The sequence below is a fragment of the Mangifera indica genome, chromosome 13 (assembly GCF_011075055.1).
Source record: "Mangifera indica cultivar Alphonso chromosome 13, CATAS_Mindica_2.1, whole genome shotgun sequence".
In the NCBI taxonomy this organism is placed as follows: domain Eukaryota; kingdom Viridiplantae; phylum Streptophyta; class Magnoliopsida; order Sapindales; family Anacardiaceae; genus Mangifera; species Mangifera indica.
Window position 1 is genome coordinate 5,958,185 of NC_058149.1, and position 22,796 is coordinate 5,980,980.

General features: G+C 32.2%; 1 protein-coding gene and 1 pseudogene across 1 annotated transcript; one reads left to right on the top strand and one right to left on the bottom strand.

Annotated features, from left to right (window-relative positions):
* The first annotated feature begins 3,127 nt into the window (after positions 1 to 3,127).
* LOC123194138 lies at positions 3,128 to 4,639 on the top strand (annotated as a pseudogene).
* Positions 4,640 to 19,356: 14,717 nt separating this feature from the next.
* Positions 19,357 to 22,085, bottom strand: LOC123194399 (pentatricopeptide repeat-containing protein At4g19890-like). The gene has a single exon (XM_044607588.1). It carries the CDS (start codon positions 21,870 to 21,872, stop codon positions 19,740 to 19,742), a length of 2,133 nt encoding a protein of 710 aa, XP_044463523.1. The 5' UTR covers positions 21,873 to 22,085; the 3' UTR covers positions 19,357 to 19,739.
* Positions 22,086 to 22,796: the final 711 nt, after the last annotated feature.

Sequence of the window (22,796 nt, forward strand, 5' to 3'; positions counted from 1 at the left end):
AAAAATACCGGCCTTGGATTTGTCCATTTGGGACACTTTATTTAATTACTTATCCAAGGCTCATAAAATCTAAGTAAAGAATCGTGTTCAAGAGCCCATTTTGTATAATTTTATCCATCTAATCTTAGAGAATTTATTAGGATTAATTTTTGAAACTTGAGGTCCAGATATTATCCATATTCACAAAATTCTGGCTTTTGTAGAAAATGTATTGAGATTAATGTTTGAAATTTCAAGTTCAGATTCTATCTCATATTTACAAAACTTCTAGTTTTGTAATTACTTAATATTCATAACATTGAGTTTCAAATTATAGTATTTAAAACTTTATTTCCAATGATATTTCATATTGAATTTATGCATACTTCAGATTGCAAATGAGACATAGTTATAATTATAATATGAAAATAAATAAATTAAACAAAAATTATTGTATTAGAACTTCAAATTCATATTTGTTTTATTTTTACAAAAACTTCTGGTTTTGGATTAATATTCGAAATATTTAGTTTTAAATTATAATATTTAAAACCTTAATTACGATAATATTTAGGACTTTGTGTCCATATTTTCCCATGATTTTGCAGTCTTAGGTTGCAAGTGAGAATTATAATTTATATTTACAAATGTATATTGATTATAATAATAACATAAATATAAATAAACACAATTTATTTTTTGCAAACGGGAAATAAATATAATAAAAACGTTAAATAGGATAATAATAATAATTGAAACATCTATGATTTGTATTTTACAAACAGTATAATTTCATAATTGAAATACCCATATTTGTGTTACACAGACGAGACAATGACATAATTTAAACATTCATGGTTTTTATCTTTCAAACATGACAATATCCATATTTAAATTACACAAACGAAATAACGACATAATTTAAATATCAATAGTAAAATATAATGAAAAAGTTAAAACAAAACAATAATAATAATTGAAACATTCATGGTTTGAAATTTACAAACAGGTAATAACATATTTGAAATATCTGTATTTTCATTTTACAAATAGGACAATCCTATAATTGAAACATTAATGATTTGTATTTTGAAAATAGCATACTATTATAATTTAAATATCTATATTTGCATTACACAAACAAGACAACGATATAATCTAAATATCCATGGTTTATAATTATAAACCAGATAATATCATAATTGAAACTTTCATTCTTACATTTCATAAATAGGTTAATGACATAATTTAAATATTAATAGTATTAAGATATACATAAGTAGATTGTATTAATATCGTACTATTGTAAATATAAATATAATAGAGAGAAATCAGAGCAAAAGGAAATAAAATGGAAAGGGCGTGTGTCTATCAAATTACAAAGGATGGGGAAGATTCATATAGCATTTTGCACCATTCATCCAGCAGCTGGGAAATGGATTGGTTAATAAGAATTAAAACTAATTATTTGAATTAAAATACATTATTTGACAATATTATAGTAGTAACATACACTAAATTATAAATTTAGATTTGGTTGATGCTAATCATACTAATAAAAAATATATTTAATGGTGAGTGCAATTTGGTATAAGGTAGTTTATAACAATAGTAAAACAGTAAGATTGTAATAAACAGAGTATTACTTTTAATGTGATTCAATCTGCTATTTAGAAGTTTACATCAACTGTTTGCTATTGAGTGATTGAGTTTACAATTCGACATCATAGTAATATGTGTGTTAGAAGTGTCCTTTATTGGTTTATATGCAATCATAAATTTATAAGACAAAAAGTAAAATCTTTATGAGTAATTATATAGTTGGATGTTAGAATCCAATTGTTATAGAAAATGAAAGATTGTGTGCTCTTGATTTGAAGGAAGTTGATTGTATTCCAGTTATGACTAGAGGCATTATGGAAAGTGATCCTATGATAAATGGATATTGTAGTCGCATGTTGAATAGATTGTGGAGAATGAATATAACTGGCAAAAGTTCTCTCTGTTCTTTGGAAAGAAAGGTATTCTACTTGTATTATGGCATGAATTGCTATGTAGACAACATGCCAACCGATTGCCTCGTTGTTATTTTCAAGAATTTAGTCACATAGGAGTATGACTACACAAAAGAGAGTACAAAAAGACTAAAAATAGGGTTTGCATTAAGCAGTGTAGAAAAGAAAGTACAAAAAGGCCTCAACAAAAACGGCGACAACCTAACATGAAGCAAACCCTAGGTAGAGAACAAACAAAAGCCTAAAAATAAACTCTTAGCTCCTCTTGGTTGACTATCTAAAGATCACTAAGATAGACAACAAGAGGAAGTTAATGAAATGAATGCAATTAATTAATTAAGCTTAGTAGTTATTGAAAGGAATGCAATTAATTAAGCTCATCGACAATTGCAAAGTTAATGTCATATCTTGATTTAAACTAAGAACCAATTGATTCAATTGGACGGCAGTTTATATTAAAAATAATAAGTGATTAACATATAATGACAGAATACTTCATTGATTTAATGAGTACAAAATTTAGGGATGAAATGTTTGGTTCCACTTTAGACTTATAGTAATTATATAATTAAAAAATAAAATTATACTTATCAATAAATCTCATTAACTTATTTGTATGAATTACACTGATAGTTTATAATAAGATAATATGATCGTTTATTTTTTTAATTTTAAAATTATTTAATCAAATACTATCATATTAAATTATATGAATATGTTTATAATTTATTTGTATATACGAGATAATCTCTAAGCTTCAAATTAATTGTCATCTTCAATAAATATGATCAATTAAATGCAAACTTGGTGGGCTGAAAATCACTGTAATGCTCACTATAGACAAAATTGTAAAGTTTACTTTAACTGAAATGCCTTTTCTTCAGCAACATTATTTTTGTATAAGTAGAAGAAAGTCTATGATATATATCTTAATGGTACCATTGATTTTGTAATATTAAATAATACATATAAATAATTAGTACATTTTTTAAATATCTAATACCACTAATCTAAACAATGAGAAAAACAAAATAAAATAAAAAATCACAATTAACATAAATTTACCATAAGGCGACAATAGCTTCATTTCTATAAATAAACCTAATCTTCTGCAATTTGTATTCATTTCATCCATGGAACTCTCCTCTCTTGAATTTATCTTCTTCTACTTCCGCTCTCTCTCCTTCTACTTCTTCTTCACTCCACCAAAACAAACCCCTGGGAATGGCTTCAAACTTTATCCTTTACTCGGATGCTTACCAGGTTTCATCAAAAACCAGAAGCGCTTCCTTGAATGGACAACCGAAAAGCTCAAAAACTACCCCACAAACACTGCCGTATTCTACAATCCCGTCAATGTCTGTGGCATCCTCACTGCAAATCCTTCCAACGTGGAGCACATCCTCAAGATTAACTTCGAAAACTACCCGAAAAAAGGTGACTTGTTCGGCCGAGGAATCTTTAACTCTGATGGTGAGCTCTGGAAAGCCCAGCGCAAAACAGCTAGCCATCAGTTTAACACGAAATCGCTTCGAAATTTCGTTTTTGAGAATGTGAAATTTGAGGCTTGTGCGAGGTTAGTACCTATACTGACAGAAGCCGCGGAAAGAGAAGAAGTTCTGGATTTGCAGGATGTTTTGGAGAAGTTTGCGTTTGATAACATTTGCAAGGTGGCGTTTAACGTCGATCCTGGCTGCCTCGGTAGCGATGGAAGCGGTGTTGGTGCCGAGTTTATGAGTGCTTTTGATGATGCGTGCACTTGGAGTGTTGAGAGATTTAGGTATGCTTTTACATTTCTATGGAGGTTGAAGGGGTTTTGCAATATAGGATCAGAGAGACAATTGAAATAATCGATTGCAATAGTTAATGAATTTGCTAATAAGATTATAAATTCTAGATTGGAAGCAAAAGATAAGGAAAGTGAAAACGATCAGTATTTACTGTCTCATTTTATTGGAAGTGACTAGGATCTTGATTTGAAGTCGCGGCAGTTTTTTCGAGATATGGAAATGAATTTTATTCTTGCAGGACGGGACACAATATCGTCAGCTCTAAGTTGGCTCTTTTGGCTATTATCTTCTCATCCAGACGTGGAACAAAACATATTGAAAGAGCTTGAATCGATTTGGACAAAATTAAAAAAATGAACAGGCGAGTGTTATGGGTTCGATGAGTTAAGAGAAATGCATTATCTCCATGCAGCATTATCTGAATCGTTGCGATTGTATTCACCGGTACCGATTGATTCAAAAGTATGTTGCAACGACGATAGACTGCCGGATGGTACATTTATTGGCAAGGGATGGTTAATATCATACCATGCATATGCAATGCGGCGCCTGGAGAGCATCTGGGGCAAGAATTGCTATGAATTTTTGCCTGAAAGGTGGCTTGAAAATGGGATATTTCGGTCAGAAAATGCTTACAGATTCCCGGTTTTTCATGCGGGGCCAAGAATGTGTATTGGGAAAGATATGGCTTATTTTCAAATGAAGTCAATTGTGGCATCTGTGATTCAGAGGTTTATTGTTGATGTACAGGAAAAGAACAAGTCTCCTGAGTATGTTGTATCCTTGACATTTTGGATGAAAAATGGGTTGCAAGTAAAAGTGAGGAAAAGATCTCAGGATTATTTCTTCAACTGAATTATAACAAAAAAGGAGTACCTTGATAGCCAGTTGACTATACATAACTCTTCCTTTTGATTGTAAAGCTAGCGTTCTTCACAGTATTTGAGTTAAAGTCAAAATAGCGAACCCCACCCCCACCCTATTTTCCTGGTATGTGATATAAATAAACACTTTAAATGTGGTTCGTGCTGGGGTAACAAAGAAGAAGAAGAAGAGCTCGAATTCATTTTTGAAAAGAAGCTCAATACACCAATATTATCGCAACAACACAAGATCTAGGTTTTCTCAGCACAAAACATGCAACTAACAGTACAATGAACAAACTACTAGACTTTCATATACCAAATCTCCAGATCTAAGCTCAACATTCTCAACAAGTATTAAAAGAAAAAAACTAGAGAACACAGTATTTCTGAAGAATCCAACGAATTCAAACTTTACTCTTCGTACTGGCCTTTTACAGAATACAAATTAAAAAACAACTTTACATTTCAACTTCTTTTATAGCAAAACAAATGCATCTGTACAAATGAAAAAAAAAACTAGGATTATTGTAGCAGTATATTTGACGAAAGAATCTCACTTGACCGTCCGATGCCATTTCTAGCTCAACAGCACCATGGAAGACTCGAGAGAAAACAACTTCATAATATAATGTTAAAAAAAAATTTCTCAGACCTAACTCTTTGATCTCAGTTTCCTCTGCTTTTACTTTCCCTTTCTTTCATTTATCTGAATCAGCGTTGTTTAATAAAAACTTACTGTATCACTTAACTTTTTAATTTATTCAACCTGTGAGTACTTGTTCTCTTTTACGCAGCTGTCACCCTTTTGAACAATCCATTCAACTGATTAGAAAGACCAATTTTATTTCTATCATTTCAATCTAATATTTATAGGTAGGTTCCAAGAGTAAAATAGTCACATCACATGTATTTTTATATATAGGCAAGTTTATGATTTATTAAGGATGAAAAGAATTAAGTAATGTGAATTTAAATTGATAAACGAATGTGCATGGGGTAGGGATGTCCATGCATCATTTGCCATGTCAGCAGAGTAGATAATTGTCATGTCAAAAAAATTTTAAGTAATGAATGATCGTTCACGCGAAACATGAACATTCGTTCATGGTATTACGTGTTAACAGTTTAAATAAGACATGTTAGTTGTGTTTAAGAGATATTGATCCCTATCCAAATGTGCGAGTTTTGCCAGAGAAGAGAGAGAGAGTATTGTCTAACATCCTAGCTTTTCAGTAGCAGTTTCGACAACCCTTTTCGATGAACAAATTGACGACAAAGGAAGAGAGAAAGAAAGCAAGTAGTCAACCACAAAACTTCAAGCAACAAGGATTAAGGTAAGTAGGATTTTCTCTCTACTTATATTCAAGTTTTTCTAATGCACTGAGGTTTTTCCCTTCGGTGTTCTGATTTATGATCCTTGATTATGCTTTAATGAAATTCATCAACTAGTGTAATTGATGAGAATGGATTATTGTGTTTTATGGAAGTGATGCAGGCACTGTCATATGCTTGTTCATGATGTTATATGATCTGGTTTAATTTGTAGACTTCTTGCTAATATTTGGTGAGGTTGTTGATGATAAAAGATTGTTATTGTATTAAACACACTTTAGATAAGGTAGGCAGAATATTGGAATAATTTAGACTTGACTCTTATTGATATTGCGTGCAATGTGTATATGTTCATGTTTGTCTGCTTTGAATGTGGTGTTTAAATGTAAATTGGTGAGTTAGAGATGTCTAAATTAAGGTGTTATATAACACCCCCTCTAAAAGTATTGTTTTTTGGAGGAAGATGCCACTGCTTGACTAATTAAGGATACACAACTAAAAAAAACATATTTCATATATTGCATCCAACCATGATAAATTACAAAAATCCCCTTATGTCATAAATATGCAGAAATGTATCAAAAGATGTCACACAATCCATTATATATAAAGCGTGTAACAAAACATAATGTAAACATAATGTGTCAAATCTCCATTTCATAAACAAACATAAACAACATAAAAGAAATGACTTGATTACTCTTATGCTAACATGAATTATGCTTGTTAACCATCGTTCGCCCCACAGCTACCACAATTATCTGTACCTATACAAATGAAAGTAAATGAGTAAATGAAAAGTCACTAAGTAAGTTGGAGACTCTACTACTATCTTTTACATAATCTCCAAATTGCCCTTAGCTCGATCTATCATAACTTTGCCACCTAAAGTTTATCCATAAACTCTCATTAGGATGATTATGAATCCTATAACTCATGTATGTAACTCATAACTGAACTTGAGAACCTCTAGGCTAGATAACATATCTCTTGGGTCAAATTTATTTTGCTCAATCACTAAGGAATTACTTTAGATCCTAAACTAATGTGACCATATCATCTCACGATGAAAGCACTAACATACTGTAAGCTATAGTTATTTACTCAGCCGATTAGACTGGATCAAATACAAGGATTTGACACTTTAGCTATGTGAGCATTTGTTATGCAGTCCACTTGCCTATGCCATTATTGGACAATCAAATTATAATTGTAACTCTGTTTTGCTGTAAGCGAGTACCCTACTACAGACGTGCCCTATTTGAGTGGTGTAGGAAGTATATACTCATGGTGCTCCCTCGTAATGACCTTATGATATCTCTAGCTAGCATACATCTTGAACCTTAGATCAACTCGGACTTATTTTAGATTTCATCTTTAAACATAACTCGTGCCTTATTATTGTAACATCTACATGTATGCTTAAGATTATTTTGGTTTTTTCGGTATTTTTCCTATGTGAAATTATACTTGAGAAGTTATTACATGAATTGTGGCATGTATGGTTGCGCATGAAAAGCTGCACACTTATGCATGATGTCACAGAGAGGTTAAAGTGGTTTATTTTTATCTATTGCATGATTTAGCCAAAATTGGTCATTATGCATGCCTCGTGTAAGTAGGGTACACAGTTGTGTCTAATCGACGAATTTTGAATTCTGGGATAAGGATACGTTTTGTGGGGATCACATGATATGACTTTAATGTTTCATAATTGGCATACATGCTCATGTGTTTAGCATTCATACCTATGTATTTTTGATCAACCTGAAAATAAAAACGATTATAAAACATACAACACTCATTTTTTACCCTAAATTCCTTTTAGCCAAACAAGAGAGGTGAGAATATTGGAGAGTGTTAGAGCTGTGTCTTGCTAGAAAATAAGCCTTTGAAACCATTTCAAGCCACGGGAAGACTATCACGCTTACTACACTAAGGTAAGTAGGTGATTTCATTCTCTTTAATTTGTGAGATTATGTTAATTGCATTATAATCTAAAAATTAACCCTACAAGTATGAATATGCAAATAATAGTATTGTTTACTGTGATGATGTTATAGTGATTAGTGTACATAATTACTTTTAAACTCACTAAGAATGCTGATTGAAATTGATAGAATGGTTGTATGGAAAATAATGGTTCTCGGGGATGTCGATATTACAATTTTGGTTGTGGATATAATTTGAAACAAAATGTCATAGAAGTAGATATATGAATATGTAAAAGATGAAGGTAGATGTATGAAAAGAATAATTTCTGCAAGTTGTATTCATAGTTTTGAAGCATAGATTGATGTGGATCATTTAGTTGTGTAATTAGTGAATATATTAGCTTAGAGTTGTGTTGAATGGATGCTAGATGGGTAGAGACATCTTCTTATACTTAAGGTTAAGTTGTGTAGCTAGGAAACTAGAGTAGGAATTAGAGATGAAATTCTAGAAAATTCATGACACACGTTTGTGTGTCTAGAACACATGTTTTTGTGCCTTCAGGAAAAGTCTAATTATGTAAGTTAAATATAAAGAGTGTGGAATTAGGAATAGACACACGCTCGTGTTCCCTTATATGGCATGAGACACACGACTATGTGCTCTGCATCAAGGATATACTCTTGTGTGCTTCGGATGCATGTTGTGTGAATTGAGTAACACATACCTATGTGTAATGATTACACACTCGTGAACATTTAGGGAAACTTAGAAATAAAGACACTTAGGATTGATAAAGAGTATATGAAGCTCTAATATGAACATATGGGTTAGGAAAATGACAAATATAACCTTATAAGGATGTTTCTGAAGGAAAATCAATTATAAAACCAAAATAAAGATTATTAGTGAAGGAAATCAATATGGGTGTGTTTAATTATGTGGACAATGGCATGTACCCCGATCGAATTGAATCTAAAGGGAAAACAAATTGAAACAATGTATAATAATGATACAAGCCATTAAGCTATGTAAAGAGTGACAATGAAAGAAAAATGAGTCTATATGATTCCATACTAATGATGGGCATCGATCAAAGGCCATAAGATTGAGAATGGCTAGAGAAAGAGGAGAGAGATTTAGATATGTCCCACCAACTTAAAGTTATGACCCATATGACCTTAGGGTTAATAGTGTGAGAAGTAGTCGTGATGGTCATGACATCAAAGACAATAAAAATAGTCAAGGCAAGAGGATCTTCCAATCTTGAGGTTCCAAGAGGGGCTAAAAGAGCAAAAGATTAAGATGTGAGAAGTGACCTAGATGGGAGAAGCAATTGAGATGAGAGGAAATCCCAACATGTAGGAGATGTGGTCGTAGACACACTAATGAGTGTGTTGCTACTCAAAGGATTTGTTTTAGAGGTAAAAAGTAAGACATTTCACCTGGGAGTGTACTGCAACAACACCAACCCTGGCAAGACAAAAAATCAAAGGAGTTGGAGACGCTAGAATCTATATGATGACCCAAACTCAGGCTAAGGCTAAACCATCTATTATGATTGGTCAATTAATTTTCCATTTTAGTGTTACTCATAACTTTATTGCTCAAGGGATTATAGCAAAATAAGGATTAGAGCCTACCACAGTGTCTAATATTAGTATAGAAATGCCAGATGAATGTAAAATTCAAATTAGCCAGATGTTGTTAAGTGTGATTATGTTCTTGAAAAGTCAAGAGATAGTGGTAAACTTGATAGTGTTCAACATGCCAGACTTCTATATAATTTTAGGAAATGATTTATTGAGTCACTATTGAATAAAGATAGACTACAAGAAAAAGAAAGTCCGGTTTGAGTTGAAAGCAGAGAAGAATTTTCATTTGATGAAGGTCGAATATTGGGAAAGATGATTAACATCTTGAAAGCTAGAAAAATGTTAATAAAACGGTACACATAGTACCTCACTCATATAGTAAGTAAGCAAGAGGAAACAATCTTGAAATTATCTCTTTCGCCTTAGCCTTTTTTATAAACTTCACTTCAAAAATGATTCTTTCACCATACCTTTCCATAAAAGAGCCTCGAGAATGCCAATTATCATACTAAAGGGATATGTTTTCCTCATTGCCCACAACATATTTTAAATAATGTTTTATATCATTCATTTGCTTAAGAATACTCTGCCACACCTAACTACAATTTTTAGGAATACTTACTTCCCATATTAAGCCATTTATAACAAATAGATTTTAGCCCAACAAGCCTAAATAGAAATAACATTCGGTTGGGAGAAATGCCAAATGTGCTTAACAATGGTCGTTCTACTTTACTCACTAAGTCTTCTAAGGCCAAGATCACTTTCCTCAAATGGGAAACAAACTTCTTCCCACGACACCTTTGCTTTATATTTATTGAGGTTGACTCTCGACCATTAGAAAGCTCTAATGAGGCTTTCAATTTCCAATAGAATTCTAAAGGAAATAATAAAGATGGTTGACCAATACATTTGAATATTCACTAGCATCGATTTTATAAAAGTCAACTAACCTGCATAAGACAAGAATCTATATCTCCATAAGGCTATCTTTCTAACAATTTTTTCCAATAACAAAGAGCATTCAATTTTTTTATGCTTGGAAGTGATAAATAGCATTCCAAGGGTTTTAATAGGAAGGTAACCCACTTTAAAAACCATAATTCCCACAAGCTTTATCTTGACATTATCAAAAACTTCTAAGAAAAAGATCAAACTTTTGGAAGGGTTTGCTTAGAAACCCACCCAAAAAGGAAAAGTATCAAAAGTTTGCTTGAGCAAAAGAATGGAACCCTACTCCGCTTTACAAATAACATCAAGTTATCTACAAATCATAAATGGTTAATGCAAAGAGCTTTACACTAGAGATGAAATTGGAAGGGAGGATTTTTTTAACAACTTTGCTAAAATGGCCTAACGAAACTTCCATAACAATAACAAACAAATAAAGGGACATAGGATCTTTTGCTTCAACCCCAGTTTACTACCAAAGAACCTTGCAATCTCCCTATTCAAGGCAATTGAGAACTTTGGAATGGAGATACATTCTCAAATCCAATACACCATTTTCCTTGGAAACCCATAAAGGAGCAAAGATATGGTAAGGAAATCCCAATCAACATAATCATAGGTCTTCCTAATGTCAATTTTCATAGCACAATTCTTACTTCTATTAGAAGGTCCGATAATTAAGGAAAAGATTTTGGCATAGAATGACATTGTCTCCAATTTTCCTTCCTTCCATAAAAGCACTTTGGCTCGAATCAATTATCAAGAGGAGCATCTTTTTAAGTCTATTGGCCAAAATCTTAGCAATACATTTGTAGATTGCATTACAACACAATATTAGCCTAAAGTCATTACAAGAAGAAGGGCTCGCTACCTTAAGAACAAGGGAAAAAAAACTCTTAATAGCTTCCATAACATCTTCTTCCACAATATGTCATGCTTTTTTAAAGAAAACTACATAATACCCATCTAGGCCAGAGGCTTTATTGTTAGCCAAACCAAACATAACTTTTTCAATTTCCTTTCTAATGATTTCACCAATTATCTCCTAAGCATGATCTTCCAAGACTCTTTTGTTGATTACTTCCTTCAAACCCATTAAGTTTCTCTCCCTTTTTCTTTTCTATCATTAAACAATTTTTTATAATAATCAACAAATTTCATTAGTCATAGCTCAAAACTCTATTTCTACACTTGATCGGGTTACAACATTGTATTTCTTGCTTCTCTAAGTAATTAGATTCCTTAAAATATAGGTACAATATCTAATAATATATCTCATATCAATTAGAGATTAGGCATAGTCTATATCTAATTCTTTTATAATTACTCCTTTCCTCTTTTTAAATAAGACACCTCTCCACACATGTAAACTTTAGATATCGAAGGATTTTCTAAACTAAAGTGCTCCTCTTTTAGGTCATGCATGAAATGACTTACTACACTCATAACATATGTCATCTTTGATCATGTATGTGAATGGTAAATTAGCCTTTCCACCAGTCATTTATAGTGCCCCTTTGACCACTGTCTTTCCTTCCTTGCTATGACTAATTATGTGATTTGGATCTATAGGAGTTCTTAAAGGTTTGCTTCCAAGTGTTGCTAAATTTATGATTAAGTCTAACATATATTTTCTATAAGAGAAGAAAATTCTTTGTGTAGAGTAAGCCACCTCAATTCCCAAAAAGTACCTTAATTTCCCAAGTTTCTTTATCTTGAATTCCTTATAAAATTGATTACTTGATCTTTTATTTAATTTTTCATCATTTTCAATCACAATGATATCATTAATATAAACTAGCAATATAGTGATTCTTTCTTAAGAATTTTTTTATGAATATGGTGTGATCACCTTGACTTTTGTGTTTATCCAAGTTGAATCATGCCCTTAGTGATTCATCCAACCAAGCATAAGGGGATAATTTTAATCCTAACAACACTTTTTTGGGCTTACAAATACTATTCATCTTGTTATTTTCATCAAATCCTAATAGTATCTCTATGAACATTCTCTTTTAAGTCACCATTAAGAAATACATTATTTCATCAAATTAATGAAGATTATAACCAAAATGAGTAATGAGTGATTGGAGGATTCTTACAGTGTTCATTTTCACTGTAAGAGTAAAAGTTGCTTGATAATCCACTTTATAAGTTGTGTAAACTCTTTAGCAACCAACCTTTATTTACATCTTTCCAAGCTTCTATTTGCTTTAATTTTTTTATAGTGTATGCCCTTTTGTAGCCAACCACTCTTTCCTTTTTGATTAACTATATTTCAAGTATCATTTTTCTATAAGGCACTCATTTTTTCTTTCATTATAAGTATCCAATTTATGCCTCTTAAAGCATCCTGAATGTTAGAATATATAATATCCTAATTTATTTGTTGTATATTGTGTTTCCTATTATTTAGTAATTATTTTCCCTGTATAGGATATTATTTGTGTATAAATTCATCATGTACTAATACATTGATATATACAAAGTTTATTCCATTAAATTGATTTCACTTAGTATCAAACCCCAACACCCTATCAGTTTCAAAGTAGCCTCATTTATCCCTAAAAGTAGGGTTTTGATAATTTCTAATAATAACCACCACCTCCAACTTTTGAGAACTTTTAACTTCACGTCACACAAAAGCATAATTTTATGTTTATGGTCAATTAGTCTTTTCTCAAAGATGTTTTTTCCTTTCTCTAACCATCATCATGTGGGTTATCTTTTTCGACAATAGGTTTTTTTTTTTTTATGCTATTTTCCCTTTTCCGGTTAGTAGCTTCATCTTACCAACTATTTCTTTTTCTCAGTCATCATTGGTTCTTTATCAACCACTCTTATTCAAGTTTGTTTAATTTCTTTAGCCATCTTTGACTCTTAGATATTCGACAATATATCTCTCTAATGACTTATTTTCCTAACTCTTGGATCTTCGATGATTGACTTTTTCGATAGACTTTTCAACTTTAACAAAACTTATGAGTTTGTACCTTTGCTCTGACTAATTTGTTTTTGTTTGGGCTTGGTTTTAAGTATTTCCTTGGCTATTATAATTTTGGTGTTGGATGCATTGGGCTTGTTGTTGGGTTTATTTAATTTGTATTGAGTTGGACTTACTGTTGTTGAGTTGAGTCTACTATTTTGGTGTTGTTGGTTTTTTGTGGGCCAATTTTTAGTTGGTTTAGTTTGAAGTGTTGTTGGACTTAGACCCATATTTATTGTTAGTTATTATTGGAGTTTTATTCTCATAGAAAAATAAGATATTTCACATCTTATTAGTACCACCTTTAATGATACTAATATGTTATTTGAGCCCAAAAATATATGGTTTTCTCCAAAGTAAAAAATTATGGCATTATATTACTAATGATATCACTAGCCAAGCTAAAGGCCAAATAGAAGAGAGTTCTAATTATATTAAGTTGCTTAAAGAATGCGATAGTAAAAATTATCAAATTATTGCATGGTTTCATAATACATGTACTCTATCAATTAAGCTTCAATATAGGCATCTTGAGATTACAAAAGAAGTTTGGGATTTACTTGCCAAACGATACTCTATCACCAATGTCATTCATCAATTCTAACTCTATGGTGCTTTTCAATCAATTAATGATTTTCTATCTGAGATGACTACTCCATGGGACTAGTTATCTCAATCTAAATGAAAATGGCATGATGTTCATAATGCAATTCTTTATGCAAAAGAACTAGATGAATTTAGAGTTTATCAATTTACTATGGCATTGTATGATGAATTTGAATTAGTAAGATAATCTTTGTTACATAAGAATGCTTTTCCTAGTTGGTTATCGAAATATGTGTTACGTAGACTCATCTAAGTACATTGAAATCACTACAATCTTTACTATCCATTGATATTGTTTTGGCTAAGTGACTTGTTGCCATTGTCATAAACCAAGGCATGTTGTTTTTGAAAGTTTTAAGTTGTTATCTAAGAAAGGCACGAAATGACACAATCAAGCCAACTTTAAGTCTAGTAAGGCTTTTTCTTCTAATGTAGCAACTGTTGTCACCTAGGATTCATCTTCTAGCCACTCTTCTATCATAAATGAGCTTCTTAGTATGGTAGACCTTGACACTTTAAAATAAGCCTTAGCTTAGTTCATCACTAATACCTCCAATTCTTTTGTCTTATTTGTCACCCTAATACATCCTCATCTTAATACTTTGACTCTACATGTTGTAATCATATGATTGTTAATTCTTGTCTTTTTAAATCTAAGAATATTATGTTTTATTCTCCTATTATTCATACTACTAAAAACTCTAGTCTATTTGTTAGTCATATTGGTAATATCTTTACTTTTACTTTATCATTATCTAATGCCTTCTTGTTCCTAAAGTCTTAGTAAATCTTATTTCTATTGGACAATTATTTGATACTAGTCTTGAAGTAAATTTTTCTTGTTATGGTTGTTCTATGTAAGATCTATAGATGAAACAGATCTTTGGGACTATACGTAAAGTTAATCATCTGTTTGAGTTAATATCTCTTCAACTACCCTCCCAAATTACATCTAATGTGTCAAAGTGTGTTGTTGTTGTATCTCCTTCTACTTAGAATTCTTATCTTGGTCATGTTTCCTCCTCTCAATTAAAATATTTTTGCTCTAGTGGTCTTTTAGGAAATGTTAAAATTGATGATTTTGATTATGCTTCATGTGAACTTGGTAAACATCTTACTTTACCTTTTAACAGTAGCACTTTTGTGTTTTCTACTATTTTTGACCTTATGCATACTGATATTTAAGAACCATCTCCCATACATACTATAGGAGGTGGTAATTATTTTGTGATCTTTGTTGATGATTTTTCTTGATTCACTTAGATATATTTTATGAAAAATCATTCTTAGTTGCTTGAAATTTATGCCACATTTTTTACTCTTGTCAAAACTAAATTTTCTAATGTCATTAAAATTCTTCAAATAGATAATGCTATGAAATATAAATATGCTAAACTTTTTACTATTATCTCCCAATATGGCACTATTATTCATAGGTTGTGTCTCACTACAGCCCAACAAAATAGACATGCAGAACATAAACACAAACACATTCTAGATATTGTCCATACAATTCTAATCTCTGCATCATGTACTGAGCGGTTTTAGGGTGAAACAACTCTTACAGTTGTCTACATAATCAACTGTGGTCCTACTATAGTAACTAATAACCAAAACCTTTATAAACGGTTGTATCACAAAACTCCTGATTATGATATTCTTAAAGTCTTTGGATCTGATTGTTTTGTTTTTATACAATTGCATGAACATTATAAACTAAAACCTTGTTATAGGTTATGTTGTTTTTTCAGTAATGGTATTGAACATAAGGGTTATTACTGTTGGGATTCTATCTCTAAACATCTTCGTATTTATAGACATATTACTTTTTGGGAATATAAAACGTTTTCTACAATGTTTAAGTTTCAGTTGTCTAAAAACAATCCTCTAACAATGATAATGCAACTACTCCACCTTCATCTTACTTTTCAATGTAAAACATATAGATGATCACATTCTAACTGACCTTGAAGAATATAGCTCATCTGTATATTCTAAACCTTCACCAAATTCTTCCACTTTTCCAAGTAACAAACCTACTAGAGTGCGCCAACCACTTCCTTATCTGTGCGATTATCATGGTTACTCTATTATTGTTTCTTTGTATGAACCTTTTTCTTACAAAGAAGCTAGTGTGAATCCTTTTTGGCAGTAAGCAATGCGAGAAGAATTGGAGGCTTTAACAAATACTCATACTTGGGATTTTGTTGACATATTGTTTGGTAAATCTATTTTGCAAAGTAAATGGATTTATAAAATTAAAACCCATGTATATGGCTTAGTGGAATGCTATAAAATTCAGCTACTAATAAAAGGCTTTACTTAAGAATATGGCATTGATTATAGGGAGGCCTTTGCTCTAGTAGCTTTTATCACTTTTATTTGCAATCTTATAACTATTGTGGTTGTTAAAATGTGGTAACTTTTTTATATGGATGTGAAGAATGCATTTTTGAATGGGGACGTTTCTAAAGAAATTTATATGAAACCCATACCTAGATATAATCATCCACCAAACAAGGTTTGTTATCTTCATAAAGCTTTATATGGACTTAAGCAGGCTCCAAGAGCATGGTTTCTAAATTCAGCTCTACAATAAGCCAATTTGGATTCTCTATTAGCAATTATGCTCATGCCCGTTTCATCCACAAAACTGAGAAGGGATGTATCTTATTGTTTTTATATGTTGATGATATGATTATTACTAGAGTATTAAAGAGATAAAATAATTCCTCAGCATACAATTCAAAATGAAGGACCTTGGTCACTTGAGTTACTTGGCATAATAGTTTATTCTAATGGTGATGGTTATTATTTATCTCAAGCCAAGTATGCTACTAATATTTTATCTCATATTCGTTTGTCCAGTAATAAAACCACCAACACTCCACTTGAGGCCAATGTCAAAACTTTCTCCTATTAAGGGAACTATTCTAAATGATCCTACTCTCTATAGATAATCAGTTTTTATCTATTTAATTGCCACTTGACTAGACATAACATATACTATTCATATTATTAGTCAGTTCATGTCTACTCCTCGTACTACTTACTTTGCAACAATACTTCATATCTTTCGCTATGTTAAAAGTACTGTGTTTCATGGTCTTCATTATTCTGCTCAGTCATCACTAATACTACATACATATTTTTATATTGATTAGCTATGTGATCTTATAGATAGACATTCCACCACTAGTTATTGTTTCCTTCTGGGAGATTCTCTTATCTCTTGGTGTAATAAGAAGCAAATAGTCATTTCTCATTTAAGTACTGAAATAAAGTAGAAAGTGATTGCTAAAACTACTTACAAACTCATTTGGCTTCAATGGTTGTTGCAGCATATAGGAATTTCTCAATCCAAAGCTATAAATATCTATTGTGATAATCATAGTGTGATTCAAATTACTTATATTGATGGATTTCATGAATGTACTAAATACATTGAGATTAACTATTATTTTGTTTGACATCTTTTGGTCAATAATATCCTTCATCTTGCTTCAGTGTCTTCTATGGATCAAACAGCTAACATATTCACTAAAGCTCATCCTCCAAGACAGTTTCATGACTTAAATCACAAACTCAAGCTAGCAAACTCTTTGTCTATTTGAGTTTAAGGGTGGTTGTTAGAATATATTTTAGAATATATAATTTCCTAGTTTATTTGTTGTATATTGTGTTTCCTATTGTATAGTTATTTGTTTTCCTTGTATAGGATATTAGTCATGTATAAATTCATCATGTACTAATACATTAGATATATACAAAATTTGTTTCATTAAATTGATTTCACATTGTATTTTTTTTTTAGGAGTCTTAACTGAATTCAAGGTAGAAAAAAAAGGCTTTTTGTTGTGAAGAGATTCATTGTGAAGATACAAAGTGAGATATATAGTGTTGATACATGTTTCAGTACCTTTTAAAGAATAATAGGAAGATAAAGGTATAAGGTAGTGTTTGGAGGGTTATTAGGTGAATCTGAAGTAAAATTAAAGTTAGTTGATTAATGTTAATCAAAGAGTAATATAAGATATTCTCATAAGCTTGGGATGGAGTCTTAGAGTTGCTTAAAAGTTAGAATAGACTATTCTCTCCTATAATATTGTTTTTTTTTTAAGTTGGAATTTGAGGTTTTTCAGAAACTTAGTTTTCAATTTTTTTTTCGCTCTTTGTCAAGTTTGGATATTTTTATAGTGATCAGTGTCCTCCCTTTGTCACTTTTAGGTAGTTTTGTAATGATCTACAAAAAATATAATATGGGTTTGTCTGATGATTGAATTTCAATTGATTTGATTGAAGTTTGAATTTTGGCTTGGATTGGTGATTGAGACTTGGTTAACCTGGTTAAAGTTTGAGTCTTGGCTTGGATTGGTGGTTGTTGACTTGATTGAAGTACACCCTTAACTTAGATAGGTTGGATGTTAGGTTCTCATAGCTAGAAACATCAACTAATTTAGGTGTCAAAAAATGAGTCATGGCTACACATTAAGTTGGCAAGGAGTACCATAGAACTTCAGCAAAAATCATCTTCACTTGTTTTCTCATCTCAAAGTCGATGTTTTAAAATATCTTTTGATTTAATTGAATGTGACATCCAAAGAGAATGATTTTCCTTTGACAATGATCTTAGCATTTATAACCTTCTTAATCAAAAACACATTTACAAGCCCTATGATCTTGTTTGCCCTATTGAGCCGTATGAATGTAGACATAAGCTACACAATGTAAAGAAAATAACTTTTTTTTTTGAAGAGTATGGGTTGAAACTGAATCAAGACAACTAAGATAAAGTTTCAGTAGGACTTTTGTTTTTCAAAACTAAAGATGGAAGGCATTTGATAATAATAGTTAAAACAACTTCCCCCCAATAGACCTAAAAGCGTTTGAGTGAAATATGAGTGGTCTTGTAACTTCTAACAAGGGTCAATTTTATCTCTTTGCAACCCTATTTTTTTGGGGTGTTTAAAACATGAAGATTCATCGATTATTTTCTTAACTTTGAAAAAGTCACATGGCTTTCTATCTTAATAGTTTCTGACATAATCTCATGTAAACAGTTTTATTTTCTAACCAAATTGGGGAAATAAGGTACTAACATCATCATATTTATCTTTCGTAAGAAATAATCAAACTATTAAGACCCAATAACTGAAAAAAAATCTAGCATCAAAAACTGAGGAGCAAAATCAATAGGGACTCTGACGTGGAAAAGTGAAATTGATAAGTAAATTGTAGTGGACCTATTATATATAAAAATAGTAAATAATAGGAAACAATTAAAGTAGATACGTTTACACAATATTTACATAAAAATTGAATTATAAAGGAATAATTGAGATGTTGTTCACAGTAATAAGATATATTATAGAAAATAAATGGGACATTTTCTTTATCAATAATACAGACCTTGTAAAATTTAATTCCTAAGGAGATCCAAGGATGTGTTAGCTAAAACAATCAATGAAACTTAGTGATGACTGCAACTGAGAGGCCCTTCAGTTGAATCCTCACTATGATTTGAACACACATTTAATGTCATGCTTCAAAGTACCACGTCTAAGTGGAATGCTGAAGGGATCAACTGTGCCACTAGTTAGAAAAGAATCAGAAGATTCTAAAACTTCTTTCAAGACTCAGCTTTCCAAAGGAAGTCAAATCCATCCAGTGTCAGTTCAACTGAGATGTTAACCAATTCCTTCAGAGATCCTTTTAGACAAGTCAGACACTAGAGCATAATTGTTGTTCTCATAACATGCAGTCGTGAAGGCTGACAGAGTCACGTGATCAACATTACTGTCCTTCTCCAGTAATTTATGAAAGAACAATGCTGCTATTCCTACTTTACTCTCACTACAAAGCTTCCTGACCAAGGTATTTACCGTTCGGATCCAGAGCTTTTTGTCTAGGCTTTCCAAAATAACCATTGCCATGGCAGAATCATTTTTCTTGCAGTACTCATATGCTAGTGTTACCCGAGTAACTTCACAGGGGGAAATCCCCCTGTCTACCATAGTTTCATATAACTCACATGCCTCGTCCAACTTGGATTCTTTACAAAGCCCACTTATAAGAGCCCCATAAGTAAAACCATCTGGTACACAACCATGCTCACCCATCCTGTGGAAAAGCTTCAAAGCCATACTGACATTTCCATCCCTACAGTACCCACAAATCATGGAAGTATATGTTTCCTTGGTTGGAACCAAGCCAAGCCTGATGGCTTCCTCAAAAAGTTTCTCACTTTCTTTCATTCTTTTTTGCCTAGAGAATGCAGCAATCAATGTAGTATATGCATGTATATCGGCCTGCAGAGCAACTTTAACCATCTTACAGAAAAACACCAGGGCTTGTTCAATTTCAAATCGCTTACAGTGCTCAGATATGAGAATAGTGTAGGTAATTTTATCAGCTTGCAATCCCTCTTCAAACCCCTTCATAAGAACCTCATAAGCTTCTGTAACCCTGCCCCTTTTACAAAGGCCGTCAATAATTGCATTATAAGTACAGATATTAGGAGTAAAGCCTTCTTTGCCCATCAAATGCATCAATTCATATGCTCTTTCAAAATTCCCTGCTTTGCAATGCCCATCTATAAGACTAGTATATGTGTTGGTATTTGGAAACAGCCCTTGCTCTTTCATTCTGCCCAACAACATCTCTGCACGATTCATCTTTTCTTCTTTGCAGTACCCATTAATCATAGTGGTATATGTATACACATTTGGCTTGTAATTATCACTTCGAACAAGCTTAAGAAACAGCCTGAAAGCCTTTTCAGTCCAACCCTTCTTACAAAGCCCATCAATCAATATTGTATGAGTATACACATTCGGTTTAAAGCCTATTCGAACCATTTCCTCCAACATTTCAAATGCTTGCTTAATGCTGCCTCTCTTACACAACCCGTTGATCAAAGCCGTGTAATTGATCAAGTTCGGTTTCAGACCTGCTTCAATCATCCTATTAAAATACCAAAATGCTCTACTCACAAAACCCTTCTCACAGAAAGCACTAATAATTAATGTTAACGTCGAATTATCAACAAGGAGCCCTCTCTCAATCATTGCACTCAACCACCTATCAGCCTCTCTAAGTCTACCCATTCTACAATATGCAATAACCATCAACTTATAACTGCAAGAATCCGGACTTACACCTCTCTCACACATTTCTTCAAACACTTTCTCCGCGAACTCGACCAACCCCATTTCACAGGCAACCCCCACAACAGAGTTAAAACTACCGGTAACCAACGGCAACCCATGATTTGAAACCTCAATAACAATGCTAAACGCCTCCTTCAACCTCCCAATTTCAGCGAAACTCCTCACCATACACTGCATCACCTTGTGAGCTCTCTCAAAATTCCCATTATCAATCAATGAGGTGGCGCAAACTATATAAAGTCTCCGAAAATGACGAAACTTCGCAAACCCAATCGCCCAGTAAAAGAAACTGAGTGCCACCATCGAACCCGCTTCGTTAGCCAGTGAAGCAACCACAGTAATGGCCTGTTCGTGGGTCAAAGACTCGGTGTCTATGCAAAGATTGAGCTTGGGCGGGGATGATAGGAAATGGGCTTGTTTGTAATAAGATTCCAGGGCCGAAGAGCAAATTGTTTTTAGAAAAGATTGCGGTGGGGTCGGGGCTGTTGACGGTGATGATGATGGAGAAAGAGGGGGCTGTGCAGGAGCGAAGCGAACGTCATTATAGTGAGTGCAGTGCGAGAATGGCCTGAGAACGAAGAGAGTGAGGACTGATGTAGGTGATAGTTTTCGTTGAAGACAATGACATCTCTTAATAAAAAGAGACACCATATCAGATATTGGAATCGTTGTCCTTACAGTTTTTCTTGCCGAATGTCGAATTTGTGTTGCATCTTTCAACCATGACGATGTGAGTAGATTGTCGCTCCGAAGGCATGCTGTTTCAGTGCCATAGACTTTGGGCCTGAGCCCTGAGAATCTGACTTCTTTCGTAGTGTTAAAACTTAAAACCAGTTGAATCTCGCCAGAAAGAGGCCAAAAATAAAAATTAAGAAACCTGATTATTAAACTGTGATTAACATACTGATCAGCATAAAAACACATATTTTCACTTAAAACTTAACTTCATTAACATAAATAAATCTTCACCCATTTTAGAAAGTTAAATTACTATCAAAATTATCATGTCAACTTAATTAGCAAAATTTAAAAAAAAAAATTCGTTTGGATTAATTTTGCATCAACTTCTCTTTCTTTCATCCTTTTATATTCACCTTCTTTTTTTTATATCTCTCCTTAGCCCCCACCACTAGCACCCCCTAAATCTCATTGTACTCGAGCAAAAATCAAAAGATTGTATTTGTGCTGCGTATGCATGCTTCGAGTCTTTGGTTAATGTGATCTATGGAAGATTAAAAACGTGTGATCCAATAATGAAGGATTATAATAAAGAAGTTCAATTTCCTAGTATTTCTAGTTGTTTAGAATTTTTATTTGTTTTAAAAGTCTTAGTTTTAATTTTTTTTTAAATTATAATTACATTAGGATTATTATTATCTTATTCAGATTGAGATTGTTATTATTCTAAATATTAGAATTGTTATTATCCAAGAGATTATGTTTGTTATTATCCTATTTAAACTAAGGCTATAAATAATCATGTAACCCTGGGATAAATGATACACATTGGCATAATGAAATTGTGAAATCTTTTCTCTTAGTTCTCTTGAGAACTCATGAACTTATCAAGAATAT

Excerpts from the sequence above, each read along its gene's own strand:
- LOC123194399 (XM_044607588.1), bottom strand. The coding sequence starts at position 21,872 with ATGGTGTCTCTTTTTATTAAGAGATGTCATTGTCTTCAACGAAAACTA.